This window comes from Chaetodon auriga, chromosome 6, assembly GCF_051107435.1.
Source record: "Chaetodon auriga isolate fChaAug3 chromosome 6, fChaAug3.hap1, whole genome shotgun sequence".
In the NCBI taxonomy this organism is placed as follows: Eukaryota; Metazoa; Chordata; class Actinopteri; order Chaetodontiformes; family Chaetodontidae; genus Chaetodon; species Chaetodon auriga.
This window is the reverse complement of record NC_135079.1, coordinates 9,406,288-9,426,952: the sequence shown is the minus strand read 5'-3', so window position 1 is coordinate 9,426,952 and position 20,665 is coordinate 9,406,288. Positions and strand designations below refer to the sequence as shown.

Below are 20,665 nucleotides of genomic sequence, written 5' to 3'. Positions count from 1 at the left end.
TGAAGGAATGCCTCTCCTACTGCCCTCTTACTGCTAAACCAGTGAACCATGCTGCTAAGGGGAATTTGCCAAACTTTGAAGCTGTGACCTTGACTCTGTCTAAGGCCAAGGAGTAGTGGTGTCTATTACCTCAGGAGACCTCCCTGAGGACCAGAGAGTTGTAGATACGTCCTGAAGAGAGGGGGGCAAAAGGGAAGCGCAAATGGATTAGTAGAGTCTGAGCAGCACCTTTGTGATATGCCCCAGCAGAGGCAGCGTTTTATTGGAGATATCTGATTTCCTTTCACACGCCTTGCCTCCTCTGGCAGCTGGAATAAACATTGTGCACCTCCACACATTTTCTTTGCACTTTCTTTTTGTTTCAGAGCTGCCCCCATTAGCAGAGTTCATAAAGGTAGTGCATTAGGTCTACGGTATATTTTCTCCATACGTTCTGACTACAATGTCTGAAACACATTTTAGCGGTGAGCTATGGCGCAGATGAGTGTCCCAGCTGCCAATTTAATCTAATGTAGTGATCGTCTTTCTGTTATTATTCTAAGGCCTCTTCTTTGTCTTTAGCAGGTTGGACAAGCTAAAAGTGGAGCAGTGTGGACCACAAGAGATCAATCATGTGGCCAACCACAAGCCGCCACTCACACAGCCCGAAATTCAGAACAATGAACGCAACCGTGAGGTGGACCGTGAGCGCACTGCACCAGCCCCGTCCACCACAACAGAAGAAGAGAGAAAGCAGCGAGATGCTGAGCGCTACGGCTTCCAGAAGGATGGGGCGGAGCGTGAGCGTCCACTCACCAAGATCAACAGTATTAAACTGCAGCCAGCCCAGGCAGCGGCTGTCAAGGCTAACATCACCTCGCCGCAGACTCCAACAGAAATGGACGGCTCACACCGCAGTCCCCAGGTCAATGGATCTGGTCAGCAGGGTCCAGCTGAAGGCACTGGAGCCCCTCCTCAGCGAAGTCCCACCCATGAGCCAGACCGCACCTTGAGCAGGACCAGCTCTATGCAGCAACTGGAGCAGTGGGTTCGCACTCAAAGAGGACGCAACCAGGACGATGACACCAGGAGGTTGGTTTGTTTATATGACCTATTGCAGGCTTGAAATGACCTGAATGTTGCAATGATTTCATTGTGTGATTTCAAAATATGTGCTGCAAGAGGAGAAAATATGTCAGGACACGTTGTTGTACGATGCACAAGACTCCAATCTTCTGCTTCAGCAAGAAGAAGAACTTGGCTAAACTTAGTATAATCTAGAAATGCTGACTCACCTGCATCTCGAGACAGGAGGAATTCTCTTGGAGCATCTCAGTACCCACACAAAGTACATATGCAGACTTTTCCAAAGCTTTTTCTTCACGTTTCTCTCTAAAGCTGTGCTGTTTAAAGCCAGAAAACTTGCACGCTCCTCACCATGATTTAAACACTGTGATATTACACTGTGGAGTGAACCAGTCAGTAGAGCTGGGGATAAACAATAGCTGAGCAGAGCTTTTAGCCCAAGTTACTGCCTGCCACTGACCCTGCTGTGAGAGTCTCATTTTTAATTGGTTGGGATTAAACTTGCTCCCTCACTGTGTCGGTCGGTCGGTCGGTCTGTCTGCCTGCCCGTCCGTCTGTCTCTCCATATGTTTATCTGTCTGTCATTTTCTCGTCACCTGGCTTGTGCTCATGTTTGACACAGCCTTGCCTCATTGCCTCCACTCACTCCTTGAATAGGTTTATTTTAAAAGTGGACGTAAACATCTGTTTTGAGCAGTGCATGGAAAAGATGATCAGTGTTGAACCACAGCAAGGCCTTGGTTCTTATTTCTGTAGTGGTCTGCTGTGATAAACGTGTACGCCCTCTCTGTTCTCTCTGCATTCATCTCTGTCAACAGTCTCTGTTTGTCATTACGTGCATCTCCTCCAGAATGATGTTTAGTTTCCATGTAGTCACAAGTCTTTTTTTTTTTTATGCCACTGGCTTTTTTACAGACCAGTGAGGGTTCTAGCCACGATCTGTCAGGGATTCTCAATAGGAAGCTCCCTCAATGCGAGCTGCTCTGACTTTCAGCCCACAGTGGGAGCTTTTCAAAGCTCAAAGCAAAGAAAGATCTAATTCGTCTTGGGAAGGGTGTTCAGAGTGATGGGTCCGGATTGAACCGATATAGACTAGGTTAGAGATGTTTAGCAGCTATAAAGTTTTAAAAAGGCAAATCGAAAATTTTCTCTGATTTTCTATTTCAGAGCATGATGTTGCTTTGATGAGTGAGTTAGCTAGCGAGTTGTAAATGGGTGTTTTGTTCGGTTTTGTTCAAAGTATAAAAGGCAGAGAAATTGAAAGTCTAATTGACAATAACCCCTTTATCTCTACTCTGAATCTGCCTGGTAGAGCCAGTCATTCATGAAACAAAAGCATGTTTTTGGGAAGAAAATAAATAATTAAACTAGATAATAAAATAGTTTTGAGGGCCGATGGTGAAATCCTAATGAAAACATACAGATATTAAAGCTTTGCTCAAACAAATTCCAAGAAATTCATATCAGCTTTGGTTTTTCTTTGGCCCCAGCATCACGTCATACCAGACGCTGCCCAGAAACATGCCAAGCCATCGGGTACCGTACATGCCTCATTATGGCGATGGCTACTGCAGCATGCCCAGGAATAGCATGGCGCAGCGAGACAGCATCTGCAGCATGTCGCCATCCTTGTACGACCAGGCCCTGGGTCCCTCAGCAGCAGACAAGCGCCGCTCTATGCGCGATGACACCATGTGGCAGTTATTTGAGTGGCAGCAAAGGCAGGCCTACACCCGGCAGCCGGGGCTCTACAGCAACATGGCCAGTCCCAAAACCATGATCAACCTGTCGGAGCATGCTGCACCAAGCCACTCCATCCCCCCCTCGCCTTCCCACGGCTCCCTGTCCATGTATGGTGGCTACTCCCCGATGAGATCCTACAACATGAACAGTGCTCGTCCAGAGACGTCCTCTCCCATCTACAGAAGAGATCTGAGCCTCGACAGACGGCACAGGCCACAACTCAACAAGGTCAGTTACCCTCTTTTAATTACGTTGTCTTGTTGCTGCCTCTTCTTCTGCAAAGGTGTAATGGTTTCCTGTTGGAGAGTTGGTGCCACCTGCTGCTTATTTCAATGAACCGATTGCTAATAATCGCATACCAGTAGTGGATGGAAATAGGCATTCATTCTCATTTTCTTTTGCCAAAATCAGTTAAAAATTTCCAATGAATTTGGATGGAAACCCAGCTATTTAAAAGAAACATCAACATCTCTTTCCACAATCAGTGTCAGGACTGTCTGTCCACAGTTTCCCGCTGGGCCACTTTTTACTTAAGAAAAGGTCTGTTGACAGCTCGTGCTCTGGATTGTCTGGAATAACAGAGAACACTAGAAAGTTATTAGAGCTTTCAATGTTTTGAGCAGCACCAACAAAATTCTGTTCATTTTTATTGTGTTTGTGGAGACAGAAATCTGAGACGGACATTTCAAAACCTTGACAGAGAAAAACAAAAGATATCTGAATGGCTAAATACCACTTAGGCTAAAATGTTTCTTTATTTGAGTGAAGCTTTCAGCTGTGAATGATTGCTTACTGCATTGTGTGAAGTGTTTTTATTTTTTATTCACTGTGTCCTGCAGTACGCCTACCCACCTGACAGGAGGTCCATGCCTGCAGGAATCCCGGTCCAGACTATCACTGCCCAGTCTCTGCAAGGCAAAACAGTAAGTCCTCATCCATCCCCTTTGGGTCCATCACTATCTCCTAACTGAATTTCTGTAATACACCACCCAGTAATTTCAAGCTTGGGCTCCGCACACTTACTCATTTGGGTTTAATTGGAATTCTTTGAGCGACAAGGCTATTTTCACAACACCACCTACCCTCCTTTTCTCCCTCTCCCTCTTTCTGTCCTTCATTCCCTTCCAGGAAGACATTGTGACAGAATTTTTAGAGACAGATTTAGGCAGAACTCAGATGTATGTTCCAAGTGGTAGGATTTAGGGTATGTTCACTTCAGGAGCTCCTTTGACTCGCTTCACATCAGTGGAGACTTAAAAACCCTGTCACTCACAACTCTCTAAGCCAGATCAGGAATTTATGTCAAAGCCGCACACAGTGCTATGTCCTCATGGAGCTGGTAAAGTGTGAACTGGATTCTGTAATGAATGCTAAACTGTTCTTCTGTCTTGAGTGGACGTGTGAACTTTGCATGCTGCTGACAGCGATAGCACTTTGGATAATCTCATGGTCCTGAGCTGCATGAAAACTCAATACCTAGATAAATCAACTGTTCACCTATTGGAGCCTGATACCTCTAAATCTCCTGTCCTGGTGTGTTCTCTCCTTCCTCTCCCACTCCCCCTACGGTGTGTCCCTGTTTCATTGTGGCTGTATTTCCCTCCCTTCCTCCCTCCCTTGCAGCCTGAGGAACTGACTCTGCTGCTGATAAAGCTGCGGCGGCAGCAGGCAGAGCTAAACAGTATCCGGGAGCACACTGTAGCACAGCTTATGCAACTAAACATGGATGGCGACAACCCAAAGGTCAGGCCCCCAGAGATGCCCCTGCAGGCGTGTGTGTTAGCATTTGCTGTGTATGCCATCTTTACCAACTTCCATTATCCATCTGGATCCAGAGGAATTTTCTTTTTTTTGGGGGGGGGGGGTCCTCACACCCGGCTGTTTTAAAGAGAAAAGGCGCAACAGTAGGCATTTTCTCCATAGAGGACTATGCTTTGGTCTGAAGTTCATCATGTTCAGAGATCAGCTAACTTGCTTTCAGCTATTCCCAAAATGTGTGGAAACAACAATAATCTTATTTTACAACCAGCATCTGACTTAATGTCGTTCATCAGATCATTGCATGTGATCCATTTCAGTCGGGCAAGCAGTTGTTTGAGTCATTTTACTTCACTTAAGAGTCCAGACAGATGTTGGTCAGAAATGAAACTTTAAGCCATTGGTGAGCTTAATGAGTGACCAGTTAAGGAGGTTAAGGCCACTGGCATACGTAAACGTTAATTCAGGATTTTTGCAATTTAAGTCTCCTCTAAGACGTCAGGCTACAGATTTGACTGTTGCTGATGTAGGCCAACCAGGCCTGAGGTGGTGAATGGTTGGGTATGAGGGATTGAAGCTTATAATCACACTTGCCCTGTTTTTTTAGCCACTACTCTACAATTTATTTAAGTATCCCCACATCAGTATAACCAAAGATTGTTGCTTTACCTTATGTAGATTAATGACTTAATATCAAGATACTCACACCCAGTTTAAATGATGCACTTGAAGTATTTTTTTCAAATCTCAGCTCACTGCTTTCTTTGTGTTTTGCCTGCATGATCTCTGGTCATTATGGAGCTCCTTCATGTCCCATAGTACACTCATTCTGTTACCTTATGTACAGTAGGACTTCTGCTACCTGATCTTTTCTCTTCATGTTGACTGGTCCTATGACCCCAATTCCAAAAAGCACGCTGTGTTGTGGGTTATCTTTAGGTATATTTCATATGCTTGTTTGTGAGAGAGAGAGAGGGCTTCAGAGAAAGAATGTGCCCTCCTTTTCTTTTGTCTCACTCTCCTGTTGCCTTTTCTGTCCTCTCCTTTTTGCTGCTGATGTTAGAACGACATTCTCTCCCATCACCTCCAAAGGAACCTCATGTATTTGGACAATCAGGTGGGGTAATGCATGAATGCATGGCCCTGTCTCCTCCTGTCATGACCTGAACTTATTTAATGCTTAACCAGTACTGTTCGCTGAAAAATCATTTGATTTCCTCTTTGATGCCGAGCTAACTCATCATTAATTCATTTAATGTTGATTTTTATTGGCACAACTGCATAGCATGGACCAGTGCAACATACCATAGCATTTATAGCCTGAGCTAGTTTAGTTCAACACTCATCTCTAGATGGGCCTATTCATTCGTTCATTAGTCTGAATATGTACTCAAAACTCACTGTCAGCTATGCTAACTGAATATCTGGATATCACTCTATTCTGTATAGTTGGGAGATGCAGGAAAACTTTATGTCTTATATACGCAGTGCATATAGAGAGGCGTGTATCATGACTTTCATCTTGTGTATTATTGCTGTGCCTTTAGACTTTGAGTAATTACAAAAGTACAACATACAGCACACGCAGAGATAAATAACACATTTCTACTAATAATGCAGGGAAGATACTTTCATACTGAAATGAGCCTCGAGATTTGTGTAACCGCTGACAAATGTGTAATTTTGCTCTTCACACTGAATCTAAGGTGATGAGGCTTAACACTCACCATCCTCTGCACTTACACTACATACAGAGTAACAATACTGCTTTCTATATTTGCATAATCATAATACATCAAAAGTTTAACGGAAGCTTTCCACCGCTAATAAGTAAGCATCTTAGAGCTTTGCACTACAAGTCGTCCTGATCCTGCTTTTGAGTGTCTCTTATTGCCTCCCGTTGCTGTATCCATCCCCGTCTACTCTGGATGTTTGTGTTTGAGTCTGCTTTATGAGAAAGAGCAAGCGAGGTGTTAACAATATTGTCGGTGTTGTCTCTGAAGTGAAGCATTGCTGTAAACTGACACTTGCTATATCGCTCCTCTCCACACTGGACTAGATGAAGGAAAATGACCCTTTAATCGTCATGACTCACACTTTGATTGAGAACTCTGCCCCAAGGCCTCAACTTTACCAGCAAGTAAGGCCAGCCAAAGGCTTTGCTCCGCCTCATCCTCACCAGTCGCTGTTGTTATTTTGGTCTGTTGTGCAATGCTCCTCCTCCGGTGTCCAAGTCCTCATGGCATCTTGAGACTGGTCTCCCTGTATCGTTTGTATCGCCAGCACCTCCTCATCCATTGCTTTTGACTGTTCTCCTCTTATTATGAGAAGTCATGCCAATACGGTCATGACTTGTGAAAGAGTAGTTTGATGTGTTTGCTTCACTGTTCAGTTAAACCCCTTCCTCGTCCTCAGGTTTGTGTGGCCAGGTGTTTAGACAACACTCTAGCTGTGGGACTGTCCTAAATCAAAAGCTAAAGCAGTGGTTGCACCCAGATCATTCAGGTAGCACAGCCTCTAGTCTTTACTCATCTTGTTTTGTCTTCTAGCACCCTAAACAGTGAATGTTAGGGTGTGATTTTCATCACCCTTGGCGGAATGTGTTCCCTCTCGTTAGCCAAGCCACCTGGACCTGGCAGGGGAACGCTAATTAGTGTGACTTAGTTCTGTGTTGCCAGACATGTCACTTCTCACTGCGGTGTTTTACCAAGTACTGCATTTTTCTGTGAAAAGAGGAGTTGTAGTGCATTGTTTTAAAGCAAATGTGTATATATTTTCACTTCTAGCAGGATACATGAATATTCCACTGCCATAAAATATAACGCCAAAGTAACAGCTTGGCAAATTAACTCTAACTGTTCACAGTTAATTCACCCAGTGCTACTTTATTAATTGTTAGGTGATGTTAGGATTTAGTGGTTTAAGTCTGTGTACTCTTGAGCATCAGCTATGCAGTAGACCCTATACCTAATATGGCCAGGGAGTCACTTTGATGATGAAGATGAAGACTGAGGTCTTCAAGGTAAAGTCTCTCTCTCTCTCTCTCTTTTTTTTTTTTTTTTTTTACCTGTCTGCATAGCTTCTCCTTCACCCCTTCTTGTCATTCTGCTGGTGGAAAGGATAAAGAGGGCCGCCTTGTGTGTGACGATGGCTATGACATTACTTTGCCACTTTTGTGACTTCCTCTTGAGGTGTAAAAGTGCCGCCACAGACTGCCCCCACCCACCCTCACCCCCTCTGCCCTCTCATTGGCGTACCAGCCCGGCAACAGCTGCATTCCCACCTGTTCAGCTGCCAGAAGTCTGTCTCCCTCCTCCTTCCCATGTCACTCGTAATCCACACTACACGACACCACAGTGAAGCTCCCTGAGCTGTGGGGGAGTCTGCATGTTCTGTGTGGAATGCCATGTGGTTCTCAGGTCCCACCTGCTTTAACTGTACTGTGTGGTTCCACTGAGGAAAAAGGTGTGAAGAAAAGTGTGTGTGAAAGAGTGCAGGTGTGAGTGTGGAAGGTGTACAGTGGAGTCTAAAAGTATTTGGACAGTGAGTCGTTTTTTGTTGTTTTGGCTCTGGGCCAGCACACTGGACTCGAAATTAAATTATGTCCATAAAGTTAAAGTATCGACTCTTAGCTTTAAGACTTGCAGGGTACAGGGTCATGAACCTGAATTGTACGGCCAAGCGACCAGTGGTTTTTAGGGCCAAACAGATATGTGATATGATCGTGTGTTTCACCTGCTGAAGACCAAACTTAAAGCAAAAAGACTCATAACGAACAAGAAGGAAAGATGGATGCAGGTCAGGCCTGGCAGGGCGTCATAAGGGAAGGTACCAAGTGTCTGCTGATGTCTGTAGGTTGACCAGCCAGTCAGTGACTGCAGAGGACTTGAAACAATATGTTAAGCGTGAGTACTGAATTCAGGTATATGCTAATTTTTCAGTTAACCAGGGTTAAGGATGTAAATTAAAGCTGAAAGTTGCCACTTTGACCTTATTGCCATCGTGTCATTTTAAATCCAATGTGAGTATAAACACAAAACAACACAGAATTATGTCACTGTCCTAGTATTTATGGACTGCATGTATTTTATTTATTTATTTATTAGAGTGAGAGGTGTGGGTGAATGATGAAGCATATATCTGATGAATGGATTTTCTGGGAACATGGGATCCAATGCAGTTGAAATAATTTCCCCAGTTTGAGCACTGTGTTTTTTCTCTTTAAGATAAGTAGATGAGCGGTAGTAATACAAATGGAAAGAAGGATGAAGAAGGATTTTCTTTTCTTGGTTTTGTAGTACATAAATGCAGGTGTTCTGATGATAAACACAGATGTTGTAATAGTATAAACTAGTGTAGAAGTAACTGCAGTACAGTCTGTTGTTGAACTGCTCTTGTGTATTGAAGTAACTACACATCTGTTTATAATTGTTCGGAGTATTGTACATTAAGTCCTAAAAAGATCTGTGGTTATGCTGTTATTCTGGGAATATCTGTAAGTAATATTGCACTTAGACTTAACACACACTCAGTTGACCACAGTCACCAGACAGGCAGAGTCCTCGGACCGATTAGCTGCTGAGCTTGTGCTGCAGAAAACACAGTTGGTGGGACACAGCTTATGCGCTGACTCTAGAGTTTAGTAAGCAAGATTGTTTTACATGCCTTCCCCTTGCATTTCCAATAAAACCACTGCGCTGTGCTGATGGAGACAAACGACGGTGGGTGATGAAACGCGAGGCACCAGAATCTGTGTTTAGACTGGCTGCTCTCCCACTGTTGGTTTGCTAACTTACAGTAGGTTGACTGATTCAGTGAAATATGAGTTTCCACGCAAGGACAAATCCTGGCTCAGTGAGAGAGCCTTGACATGACACTGCATTAGATCTCCAGATTCTAATGTGTATGTGCATATTCGGTGTCTCCGTCTAATGCTCTGTCTTTCTTCACAGCTGAGTCCAGAAGACTACAGGGAACGCGCCTATTCATGTATGCCAGAAGAGGTGGACATTGATGTAAGCTCACTGCTGCTGTCCCGCATGACATGAAGCTCCATTCAACTCAACATGATGGGTCTCAACTCTTTATTGTTTTCTCTTCAGACCAAACTTAGCAGGTTGTGTGAGCAGGATAAAGTGGTGGGGACACAGGAGGACAAACTTCAGCAGCTGTACAGAGAGAAGGTGACTGAACAGTGCACATCTGTCATCATTACTTTCTTACACAAAACAAAGTTTAAAGTGTTTACAACCAAAGGGGTGGAATAAATAAACTAAAAAGAGTACACAGTTTATATTGTATGTTTAATTTCTGGAGTAGCTTCAGTTAAGCATATGTGCACAAAACTGAGAGAGAGAGAAAGCATAAACTGAAAAGTCGTGTATGTCTCTTCTAGTGCTTAACTACAGTCCAGCAACTGTCATCAACTTAGTCATGAGGCTTGAAAAGCGTGCATGTCATATTTAACAGATGTGACTTGTCAACTGTCAGCAGACTGGAACGTTGTATTTGTTGCTGTGCAGTGTAGACAAGGCATGCAGAGTCAGTGTTCAAGGTAAAAGTACACTGCGAGAACAGTAATATGCTGTGTTTGACCAGCAGATCAAACTCAGTTATTATTATTGCTATGATTATACTCACTTATGCAAACAAAGTCATGGAAACATTTCTTAAATTTGTTTTTATTTGTTTGATAAAATGAGTAAGTGAATTGTGAAATGTAGCATAATTTGGAGTTCCCTCCATGCCCGTAACAAACAAACAAACAAACAAACAAACAAAATAAATATAAAATTCAAATTAAGTTCTAAGATGATTGGCTGATTAGTTGATTTATCACTCAACATTTTGATTATTGATTAATGCATGTCTTTGCACTGATAAGACAAAATAAGCAATTTAAAATTTATACTTTGAGCTCCAAGAAGGGCTCATGGCCATGTGCCATTATTTTAAGCAGTTTTACCAGTAAAGAACGAAAGTTACATGCAGCCAGATTTTATTATTTAATACCTTTGCAAGAAGTGTGGCAGCTTAAAACAGGGTCATGTGCCAGAAGAGTTGGAGAGGCTTGAGTAATCCATCACGACTTTGCTCCAGTGAACTGATCTGAAAGGTTACGGTGACAAATTACATACCCGTGCTTTATGTGTATTGGATTTGTCGTGTGTTCCTTCAGCACACCCTGGAGACAGCACTGCTGTCAGCCAGCCAGGAGATAGAGATGGGCTCTGATAACCCTGCTGCCATGCAGAGTGTCATGCAGCAGAGAGACTTACTGCAGAGCGGCCTGCTCAGCACCTGCAGAGAGCTTTCCAGAGTCACCACTGTGAGTCATGCAGCACATTCACACACACACTCATGCTGTGGACACTGATGCTCTCTTTCCTCAAGATTAATATGAGAGTGTTTGCCTGCTTTCTTTTTTTTTTAACATTGTCATTGACAAAGTGCACCTCTCTCAAACCAGGAGCTGGAGCGCTCGTGGAGGGAGTACGACAAGATGGAAGGGGATGTGACTCTGGCTAAGAACAACCTGCTGGAGCAGCTCGAAGCGCTGGGAAGCCCTCAGGTGGGATAGTTCTTGAGAATCAAGCTGCACTGCTTTACTCTTTCACCGCTTCTGCTGTCTAACACTGCCATGGTATAATAGTCAAACTTTGGTTGGAGTATCTGTGCTGCAGAGCTTCAAAGAATGCTGAAAATGTGACAGATTACCTTCAACATCTACTCATCCTTTTTGTAGACACTTTTTATTTTTCTTTTTTTTTTTGACTTTGGGGGAAAAAGTAAAGAAGATTTCTTTGCTCCAGTGCCCTTAGCTGCAGCGTGGAGCGAAGTAACTGAGAGATCAAAGCAACATAGTGAGTGATTGATGACTGTGGCGATGATAGAGCAAGTCTTAATTAAGTCTGCCTTTTATCTTGTCCTTCATCGCGGGAGAGGTGTAGAGACGGTGAGAACAGTCATTCCTGCTTGAGCCTGAGTCAGAGGCAAAGCTAATTCAGAGTAGAGGAGTCAGAGGGCCCACAGGGAGCCTGGACATCCTCTTCTTAAGTGCGGAGGAGATAATTACACCTCTGTTTCTCTTGCTCTCCTGCTCTTCCCTCTGTCCAAAGAGCCAAGTTAAGTGTTAATTTGCAGATAATGTTATGTGATTTGTGAACACGTGTGCGCTCTCTGTGCTGCACATCCAGACGGAGCCTCCCAGCCAGCAGCACGTCCGCATCCAGAAAGAACTTTGGAGGATTCAGGATGTGATGGAGGCCCTCGCTAAACATAAAGCGCAGAGAAACGCTGCTGATGGCGTCAACTCCTTTGGGCCCATGGGCTTCAACAAGCACAGAAATGAGGTGAGGCACCCACTGAACAGTACACATGGTCATTCTGTTCTGCAGCGCTGAAGCAATTAATTGAACTTATCAATTAATTAGAAAATGAAACAATAATTTTGGTAATCATTTAACTGTGCGAAAATGCCAAAATTTGCTCACTCCAGCTTCTCAAATGTGAGTATTTGTTCCTTTTCTCTTTTTTTTTTATGTAATTGCAGTTTGAATCTTTGGGTTTTGGACTTTTTGTTGGATACCTTCAAGGGGATTTTTCACTATTTTCTGACATTACATAGACTAAAGAATTAACCCATTAACTGGAAGAAATAATCAGCCATGAAAATGATCTGCGGTTGCAGCCCTTCACATCTCCTGTAGTTGTGTAGATGATGACGAGCTTAAGCTGTGGGCTCAAACTGCCAGCCCTGCTCATGGACAGTATGAGTGGTGGTATCTGACTGGATGTGTCAGTCACCCTGTAACAGCATGCGGAGCCTTCTCTCTGGCTATCAGCTGGTTTGGTCGTCCTGTGGGCCAGTGCTACTCCGCACCAGATGGTGGTTGCCCTGAGCGTGCGTGGTGGCGCCATGTGTCACCTTGCTTCCTGTCCTGTCATGCCCTGTATAATCCCCAGGAGGAGGACTCGGTACCCCCGCGGCCACCCCTACCCCAGTCCTACGTGCCCAACCCCCCCACCGTGCCCCCTCTGCCCTCTAATGCCGGTGCGCGCCCTTCATCCCTCCACAGGCCGGAGGACAGGAAGGCCCATCACAGGAATGGCACGCACAGCGTAAGCTTGTTAAACCGTTGACCTCGTGGTTGACCCCGCCCTCAGCTGTGTCGTCACACGTCATTGCTTGCTGTGATGGTTTTCACTTTCATTTTGACAGACATCCCCCGTCTTTTGGATTGTTTTTGGTTGGATCATGTCCTTTTATTTACTTGATGTCATTCTTCCGTCATCGTTATTTTTCAGTTAGTTGGATGAGGCCTCATTCGCATATTTTTTTTGTGTCCTCTTTTCAATTGAATTGCCACGTCTTCCTTTTCTGTCTCTCTCTGCGTGCTGAAAAGTGTTCTATTGTTCAGTTTTGTTGTGTTCTGTCCTTGGTTATAAACTAAACTGTGTCTGAGTTTCTGCCTGCTGCCTACTTTTTCATTTGACTGGAAAACTGTGTTGAACTCAAACAACACGGAGAGTTTTTCTTCAAGCTGTATACATTTAGATTGGCCTGTCTGTAAAGGCATCATTTGGTGGAAAAGGATTCTTTGTTTGTCATGGTCTCTGAAGTCATCATGTAGGAGAAAATGTCTCCTTTTTCATATGGTTTATGTCTCAGTTTGGAACCAAACTCTCCGTAACCGTAAATCGCCGCTGTTCTGTCAGTGTGTTGAACTTGTTGTTCTCGTTGACAGGGTCCAGACTACAGGCTGTATAAGAGTGAACCAGAGCTCACCACAGTGACCGAAGTGGATGAGAGCAATGGAGAGGACAGATCTGAACACCCATCTGAACATTCTGGAAACAAAGGTAGTCACACAAAGTAATATGATGCCACATCCTGGTAACTTCTTGACAATGCTAAAAATCCAGTCACCTGAAGAAGTTATACTCTGACACAGAGAATAAATACAAGGTCAGGCCTTTCTCCAAACGTTAGCCCAGCATCATAAAGTAAAATAACACTGCTCAGGTTTTCATACTAGGTTGACTTGTGTACCAGTGCTGAAATAACCTTGTTATTCCTATTCACTCAGCTATATTTAGATCTCATGCCACTGTACATTCTCTGTGAAAAGGTGGTTTAGAACCTCTTAAAGAGTGCATTGGCCTACATTTGGTGAAACAGCTTGCGCAGCATAGCCCAGGTGTTTGACTGTAGCTCTACACTTGTTCTTGTTCCACACTGCCACACAATCAACAGTAGCAACCTGCTACTCACCTGTTTTCAGTTCATATAGGATTCATCTCCTAAAACATAGCACGCTCCTCAGTGAATAGCTGTTAATGTATTGCATAAAACTAAGTGCTCTGTTGTTGAAGCAGGTGGCTTACTGAGCTTTTTGTCTTCTTTACCTGTCAGGGACGTCCTACCCAGTTGGCATTGTCCCACCCAGGACCAAATCTCCAGTGCCTGAGTCTTCCTCCATAGCTTCATACGTCACCTTAAGGAAGAGCAAGAAGCCTGACCCCAGGACGGTGAGTCCCTGGACTTTACTCCTTACTGCACTGAGGATGATGTGACACCTAAGTATAAGCATGTTTTAACCTTTCGGACCGTCAGCTGCTGCCACATATCACCGTCAGTTGTTGGAAACTTACTTTAAAATGTAACGGCTAAACTGTCTAGCACTTATTTTTCTTTGTTGCAAACCAGACACCATTGTCTCTAAGCAATAGAGAAACAATGATAATAATAATGATTAACAAAAGCTTTTTGCTCTTGTGTTCTTCTCTTGTTATCTCGTCATTGCAAGCCTCCTGTGGGCAGCAGCAAACTGGTCACCACTTAATTCTCTCGAATTGCTTTTACTCCCGTCTTAATTGGTTGTTTTGGTTATTAAGCTGTTGTGTGAAAGCTAACATGTGGCACAAGAGGCCAGGGTGTGACTCACACTGTTAAAACCAGGCGGTCATAAAATAGATGCCAAGCTTGGTTTATACAGTTTCCAGCCTCAAACAGTATCAACTTAAATATACTAACCATGTCATTAGTGCACCACACTGAAGGGTGTGTCCTGCTTTTAGTGTGTCTGTATGGGCCTGAAAAAAAGATGGACATGTAGTATAAATGAACCTATTTGAACTTGAAATGTCAGCTGTACGTACACACATACTGTAGAGTTCCCTGTTGGCTCTATAGCCCGTGGTTGTAAAAGAGTGTGTCGCAGGCCTGTAGAGTTCAGCTTAGACCGTTGGATACCAGCCTCTTGAACAATCTGGACAGTGGAGGCTGCGTCCTCGGGCTCTGGACTGAATCCAGATCAGCCAGCCCCTCCAGCATGGCCTGAACCTGAAAGTGAAAAGCTTCTTCTCAGTTCACTTCACATCATCAGCCTCTCCTGCTCAAGCATTAACAGGCCCTCAGCCTCTCTGAGTGCACCCATGTGTGCCAGCAGGAGCGTGCGTGTGCACAGCAGCCCGTCAGGTTGTTTCCTCCTGTGTTTGGACTTGTGCATTAAGGAGCCATTTCACTGTCATTGTTGTGGTTATTGTGACTTCATGGTTTAAAGAGGTTTCTCCAGTGCATGTAGTATTTCCAGAGAAGATGTGATTGTTCCACTTGGTCATGTTTAGACTGTTTTCAACAATACCCAGTATTGGCTGCAAACACTGCATCATGTCATCTGGTGACGTTGTTGGTGTGTTGACATTTGTTTTCTAGCATAGAAAATCTGAGCGTGCTTTTACATTATTATTAAATTCTATTTATTGTCTGTGCTTCTGTGTCCCTCTGTGGTGTTCATGCACGTCTGTGGTTGTCGTGTCTGCCTAACAGGACCGTCCACGCAGCGCGGTGGAGCAGCAGCTGTGTGCTGTGGAGAGCAGCCGGCCCAGGATGAGCGTGGAGGAGCAGCTGGAGAGGATCCGCCGCCACCAGCAGGGTGCCCTCAGGGAGAAAAAGAAAGGCCTCAGCATCCGGGGAGGCAGCCAAGAGAACACGCCCTCTCGCAGTCACTCATTTACTAAAGAAAACCATTTTCGCAGCGTGCAGGTATTGTGACTGCTGCAGACACTAAGGCAGCACTTAGGCTGAAATCAAATGCTGGAAGCATTTTTAAGCTTGTTTTTTCTGTGCCTTTTCTAGTCCCAAATGAGGCGCAGAGATGAGGTGATCAGCAGCGACATTCAGGAGCTGGAGGCCTCACTCAGGCAGCAGGAGGTGGTGAGGGAGCAGGAGACGCCCGCTGAGGAGATTGCCCGTCTCAAAGAAGCCTCGCAGGCTGACCACTTAAATGTGGACCGAGAGGTAAGTCTCATCAGCTGGCTGTCGCAGTCGTCAGGCTGAGGGGGCTGATGTTAATCACGGCCAAATTATTTTGCAAGTGTTCACTAACAGCACATCAAGTATTGTCCATTTAATTCTTAATCCCACAGCAGAAAATCTTTTTTTTTTTTAAATAAAGTGGAATAATTAAACAAACTGCAATTAAAAGCCAAGAAATATTATGAAATAAATATGAAACTTGATGTTGAGCTCGTCCTGTAACTAAATGTTGTGTAATCTTGATCACTTGGTATAACACCCTTTGTTACCTCAAGCAAAATTATCAGGGAGATAATGGCAATATGAGTCTTATTTGACGGGTAAATTTCAAAAAGGAAATTATCCTTATAGCTAGGTGATGAACCATGACCGTGGACCAAAGCGCGTTTGACACCATATTTCACCTACAACACAATTCTAAAAATGATTTGTTCACTCAGATTTTTAATAAATGTACTAAAAGTTGCAAAACCTGCACCCAGAATTGTTTTTTCCAACTCCAAACTGAGCGTGACACTGTGACCCCTCACAGTAAAATCTTTTCATAGGTTGCCTGTAAAGCTGGCACTTTAAAGGCTCTTCTCATTGTCTTTGGAAGAGTTCACAGCCTTTCTCTGGATTACATCAATGAACTCCTTCCAGTTTTATGTTCCCAGCTGATCTCTGCATGCCGCAGAGTGTCTCACATTAAGCGTTTGTCGCTCTAGGACAAAGCCTCCGGTGATGCTCCATTTAGTTCTAACACACCCAAAATGTGGAACAGCCTGCCTGTACTGTAGATGATGACAACGAGCATTTGTTATTTATTTAGAAATGCCATTTTCTGATTTGTATTTGCATATTCTTTTTGCCTGCACCTTTATTTCATGTCTATTTTTCTTTTATTTGTTAAGCAGATAGTATTCCGCTCATTCTTGTGAAGTGTGCTGTGTTAAGTGTTTCTTTGTGCTGTGTTTCCTCAGCTGTCTGTGCCTGACAAAGTGCTGATACCTGAGCGTTATGTGGAGTCAGACCCTGAGGAGGCTCTAAGCCCTGAGCAGGAGGCTGATAAACAAAGGAAAGTTGATCGCATCAAAGCCCTCATAGCCAAAAACAGGTAAACACACATCACGATCTGTCTGTACGTTTTATTAGCGAGGACAGGGCTGCTCAGACCCTTGGTGTTAGGTAAGGATCCTTTGGTGAAAGGGCGATCTGTGCAGGTGAGCGCTGATATTTCCCTGCAGATGTCATGCATGAAATTCTTTGTAGAAGCAAGGGGCAAGTCTGGGCTCATAGCAGGACATCACCTTATTTGCCTCAGAGGGGCCCACGCTGCCTGTCTGCTCTTCCCATGCAGATCAGTGCCTCAGATCTGCAGAAACATCCCTGCTCTTATCTTGTAGCCACTGTGGCATTTTATTCTAAATGTCAGCTCTCTTGAATTGATTTTAAAAGAGATGGCTTGTCTTTCCCGGGGTAATTGTGTTTACTCTGAAACTGCGTTTACAATTAAAGCTGCATACTGTATATTGCATTTTGTATGTGCGTGTGTGTGCTCCCAGCATGCAGAATGTGCTGCCTAGTATGGCTCTAAGCCCAGAGGAGGAGACTGAAGAGGAGGTTACCGTGCAGGAGAAGGAGAAGATGATTAATATCTCCTACGAGCTGGCAGCAGAGGCCTCCAAACGCAGCAAGCTGGTAGCAGGTACATCTCTAGAGAGCAGAGGGAGGAGGCGGGGTTGATCAAAAGAATGTATGTTATAAAACAAAAGCCGGCGTGAGCCTGTTCTTGAACACGGTTACTTTTTATTGTTGTTTATCGACCTGCGGCTGCTTCCATTGTGTATGTGTTCAGTCATTTGTCATTGTAGTTTCAGTACTTTTCTCATTAATTTCATCGACTGCACTCATTATTTTCTCTGTTGTTTCCGTTGTTTAGTCATTAGCTGCTGATGCCGTGCGTTTTTGTTATTTTGTGCGTGCCTGGTGTGTGTTCAACATGTTGCTCTGTTTCATTGCAGTGAAAAGCCTGTCGCCCTCTTCCCCGCCCCTTCCACAGTCTCCTAACACGCCCCCTCAACTCACTGATGGGTCTCACTTCATGTGTGTGTAGTAGCACCAGTAAGGGCCTTCATCAACCCGTTTTGTCCATACTCACAATGCTAAAGTGTTCTCAGTGTTGTAATTGTTGTCTCTGGGAAGAAAAGTATGTCACAATGAAGCAATTGATGAACAGTTGTGTGTCTTCATGCATTCTGTGTTGGTGTAGACGCCATTTTTTCCTCATCTTGTGGTATTTCTTAGTCTCTGTAGCTACATGACTCAGCTTCTCATTGTTCCTGTAGTGCCATTATATATTTTTTTAACATTTTACAATATTCATTGTTGCGAAATGATGCAACTCAAATAACTGGAATATGCACTCGGTGGCCACTTTATTAGGTACACCAGTACAGTTAAATGCAATTTAATATAAAGCATAATTTGACCTTTGCCCCCATTTATTATTAAACCTCGCCTTCTCTTTCTGCAGCACAGGCTCTGGCCTCAGTGAAAACCTACACCTGAAGGAATCAGCAGTGGAGGTATAAAGATGCCTCAGAAGACTTCCCCAAGGACATCAGCACAAGGGCACAGCTTACAGAGAGACAAACTGCCCACTCCGCACTCTGGGGTCTGAAACTTTGACTTCTGTAATCTCACTGTGACGTCTTAAGATCCTATGCCACCAACAACATTTTTTCTGTCTGACATTTCTCTGTTACTGCCCCTGTTCGGGGCACCACACTCTCTTCAAACTGGTGAGACAATACAGCTTTGATACTGTCATCATTTCACTTCCATTTTCAGTTGTTGCAAGGCTTGTAAGATTATTTTTTATTATTTATATGGTTTTATTAGGTTCTTGTTTGATTACGGGCCAACGTGGGCCGTGCCACATTTTCCATTCATGTTTCACCACCTTTCCAGAACAGTTTCAAGAACATGTTTTCACATGATTTTAGTTCAGTGTTTTATAAGTCACTTGATCTGTTTTTCACACATTGGTCATTAGCTAACCATTCATATTTATCAATTTATTGTAAAGAACATTTGTTGATGCGAAACATGGGTATATAAGAGATGTAGATCCCTCCATTATAGTGAAAGGAGGGGATACTTTATTGCTGCAGACTAGGGTTATTTCTAATTTCTCCTGTTTCTGGGTTGTAATTATTTAAAAATGGGATCTTCTGCAGTCCCCGTCGCATTGTTGCCGACACATATGTGAATGTTCAGGCTTTAGTCACTCTATACTGTCTTTTTTTTAATGCAGAGAGATATATTTAAACTGAGGGAAGGACGAAAATCAGAGTTTGGTTCTATTTTATGACATGTTGGTTTGAAGTCTTGAAAGTAAAACAAAAAAAGTTAGCACATGTAAAAAGCAATAAAAATGAAACATTTGTGGATCTAGGATTATTTTCTGTGTACAAAGTGTAATTATCAGAGGTTTACTGTGTATATAATGTACATGGTACAGCAGGATGGGAGCATGTATCCAACATATGGTTACATACTAGATTTGATTTGCAAATGTTCATATTCCATCTGTTTTATATCATGTTAAATAAATGTTGCCGTTCTTAACAAATGGTTGCATTGTGTTCTTTACCACCCTTTTACTAGAGGACAAGCTGAGAGCACAGCCATGTAAACCCACTTACTGGACTAATCATTTTAATTACAGCCATCAGAAATACACAAATGTTTAAATGGGTCATTTGTAGAGTGCAGACAGAGGTGAATGACGGAGGATTTAGTCAGTCTGGCTTGAAGTCCACCGTTTGAGCGACAGGAAGTTTAAATGTAGAGCTCTGGCTCCCTCTTGTGGTCATTTGCTGCTGTAACACTGGTGACAGCTTGAAATAAAATCGTACACAAGTTATGATAGCAGAGACATCAACTGCACAGAGCCCAAGTTACATAACTCCAGTCTATATTTTTCATTAAAAACTGAAGCTATATCCTTTGTCAACTTCCTGAAATGTTTTAATATGCTAAATAAGAAAAGCAGAGGGGTAAATTACCCAAATTTAAAAATAGTCATGTCCAACCTCATGCCAGTCTTCTAAATGGCAGTTAGCCTGGGTAAACATTTGCTGTTGGACCAGATCAGCGTCCTACTGTGCCTAATTGCTAATCCAGCACTAGTTGAGTTAGTCACATAGGTAAACCTATATTTCCTAACAGTGGGTCAGACCCTTCATAAATGATATATAAGTTGTAACAGATGATTTTATTAATGGTTAATAAACTATTTGCTAATGTTTTATAAATCACTTACAAGCCATCTAAATGAACAACTTGTGAAAATGCTCGTGGCTGATTCCTGTTCGGCATAATGCTGTTATACAAATTTACAATCGATTTAATGTGCATCGATTTAACACTTTCTCAAAAGCCATCACGTCTAGAGTCATTAATATTAATAACCTCATTTAGGTACAGATACTTGACAGGCTTTTCGATATGTTAAGTGGTCCATTACAGTGTTTACCTGATGAACAACAGGCCTATCAATATTAATCGAGGAGGAAGACCACCATCTAAATTGATTTCTCACAACCTGGCAACCCAAAAGTCCCGATTAACTACTTATTAAATGAAGGTCCTCCTGAATGAAGGTCCCCTGCTTTAATTAGGGAATCGATGCTTTAGTAAACACAGTCTCCCCCATTTAAACGACGCTGTGTAATTCTGAAACACATGTAAAGTTTAAAGACCAACGTCAGAGTTTCTCCTCCTCGTGCCGCC

General features: G+C 43.4%; 1 protein-coding gene across 20 annotated transcripts in view; it reads left to right on the top strand.

Moving 5' to 3' along the window:
* plekha5 (pleckstrin homology domain containing, family A member 5) overlaps window positions 1-19,502 on the top strand; it is an 81,676-nt gene extending 62,174 nt beyond the window's left edge. For 4 of the 20 annotated variants that reach the window (XM_076732443.1, XM_076732457.1, XM_076732458.1 and 1 more), the window contains 20 exons: window positions 562-1,071; window positions 2,556-3,036; window positions 3,648-3,731; window positions 4,432-4,551; window positions 5,630-5,683; window positions 6,626-6,706; window positions 9,519-9,581; window positions 9,669-9,749; window positions 10,745-10,894; window positions 11,036-11,137; window positions 11,763-11,918; window positions 12,532-12,687; window positions 13,314-13,428; window positions 13,982-14,097; window positions 15,398-15,613; window positions 15,707-15,868; window positions 16,849-16,982; window positions 17,431-17,573; window positions 17,890-17,989; window positions 18,402-19,502. In XM_076732443.1, coding sequence (XP_076588558.1) covers window positions 562-1,071; window positions 2,556-3,036; window positions 3,648-3,731; window positions 4,432-4,551; window positions 5,630-5,683; window positions 6,626-6,706; window positions 9,519-9,581; window positions 9,669-9,749; window positions 10,745-10,894; window positions 11,036-11,137; window positions 11,763-11,918; window positions 12,532-12,687; window positions 13,314-13,428; window positions 13,982-14,097; window positions 15,398-15,613; window positions 15,707-15,868; window positions 16,849-16,982; window positions 17,431-17,573; window positions 17,890-17,981 — 3,016 coding nt within the window. In that variant the 3' untranslated portion in view covers window positions 17,982-17,989; window positions 18,402-19,502. The remainder of the gene's footprint in view (window positions 1-561; window positions 1,072-2,555; window positions 3,037-3,647; window positions 3,732-4,431; window positions 4,552-5,629; window positions 5,684-6,625; window positions 6,707-9,518; window positions 9,582-9,668; window positions 9,750-10,744; window positions 10,895-11,035; window positions 11,138-11,762; window positions 11,919-12,531; window positions 12,688-13,313; window positions 13,429-13,981; window positions 14,098-15,397; window positions 15,614-15,706; window positions 15,869-16,848; window positions 16,983-17,430; window positions 17,574-17,889; window positions 17,990-18,401) is intronic. The other 16 variants (XM_076732449.1, XM_076732462.1, XM_076732448.1 and 13 more) reach the window with 14 other exon arrangements.
* The last annotated feature ends 1,163 nt before the right edge of the window (window positions 19,503-20,665 follow it).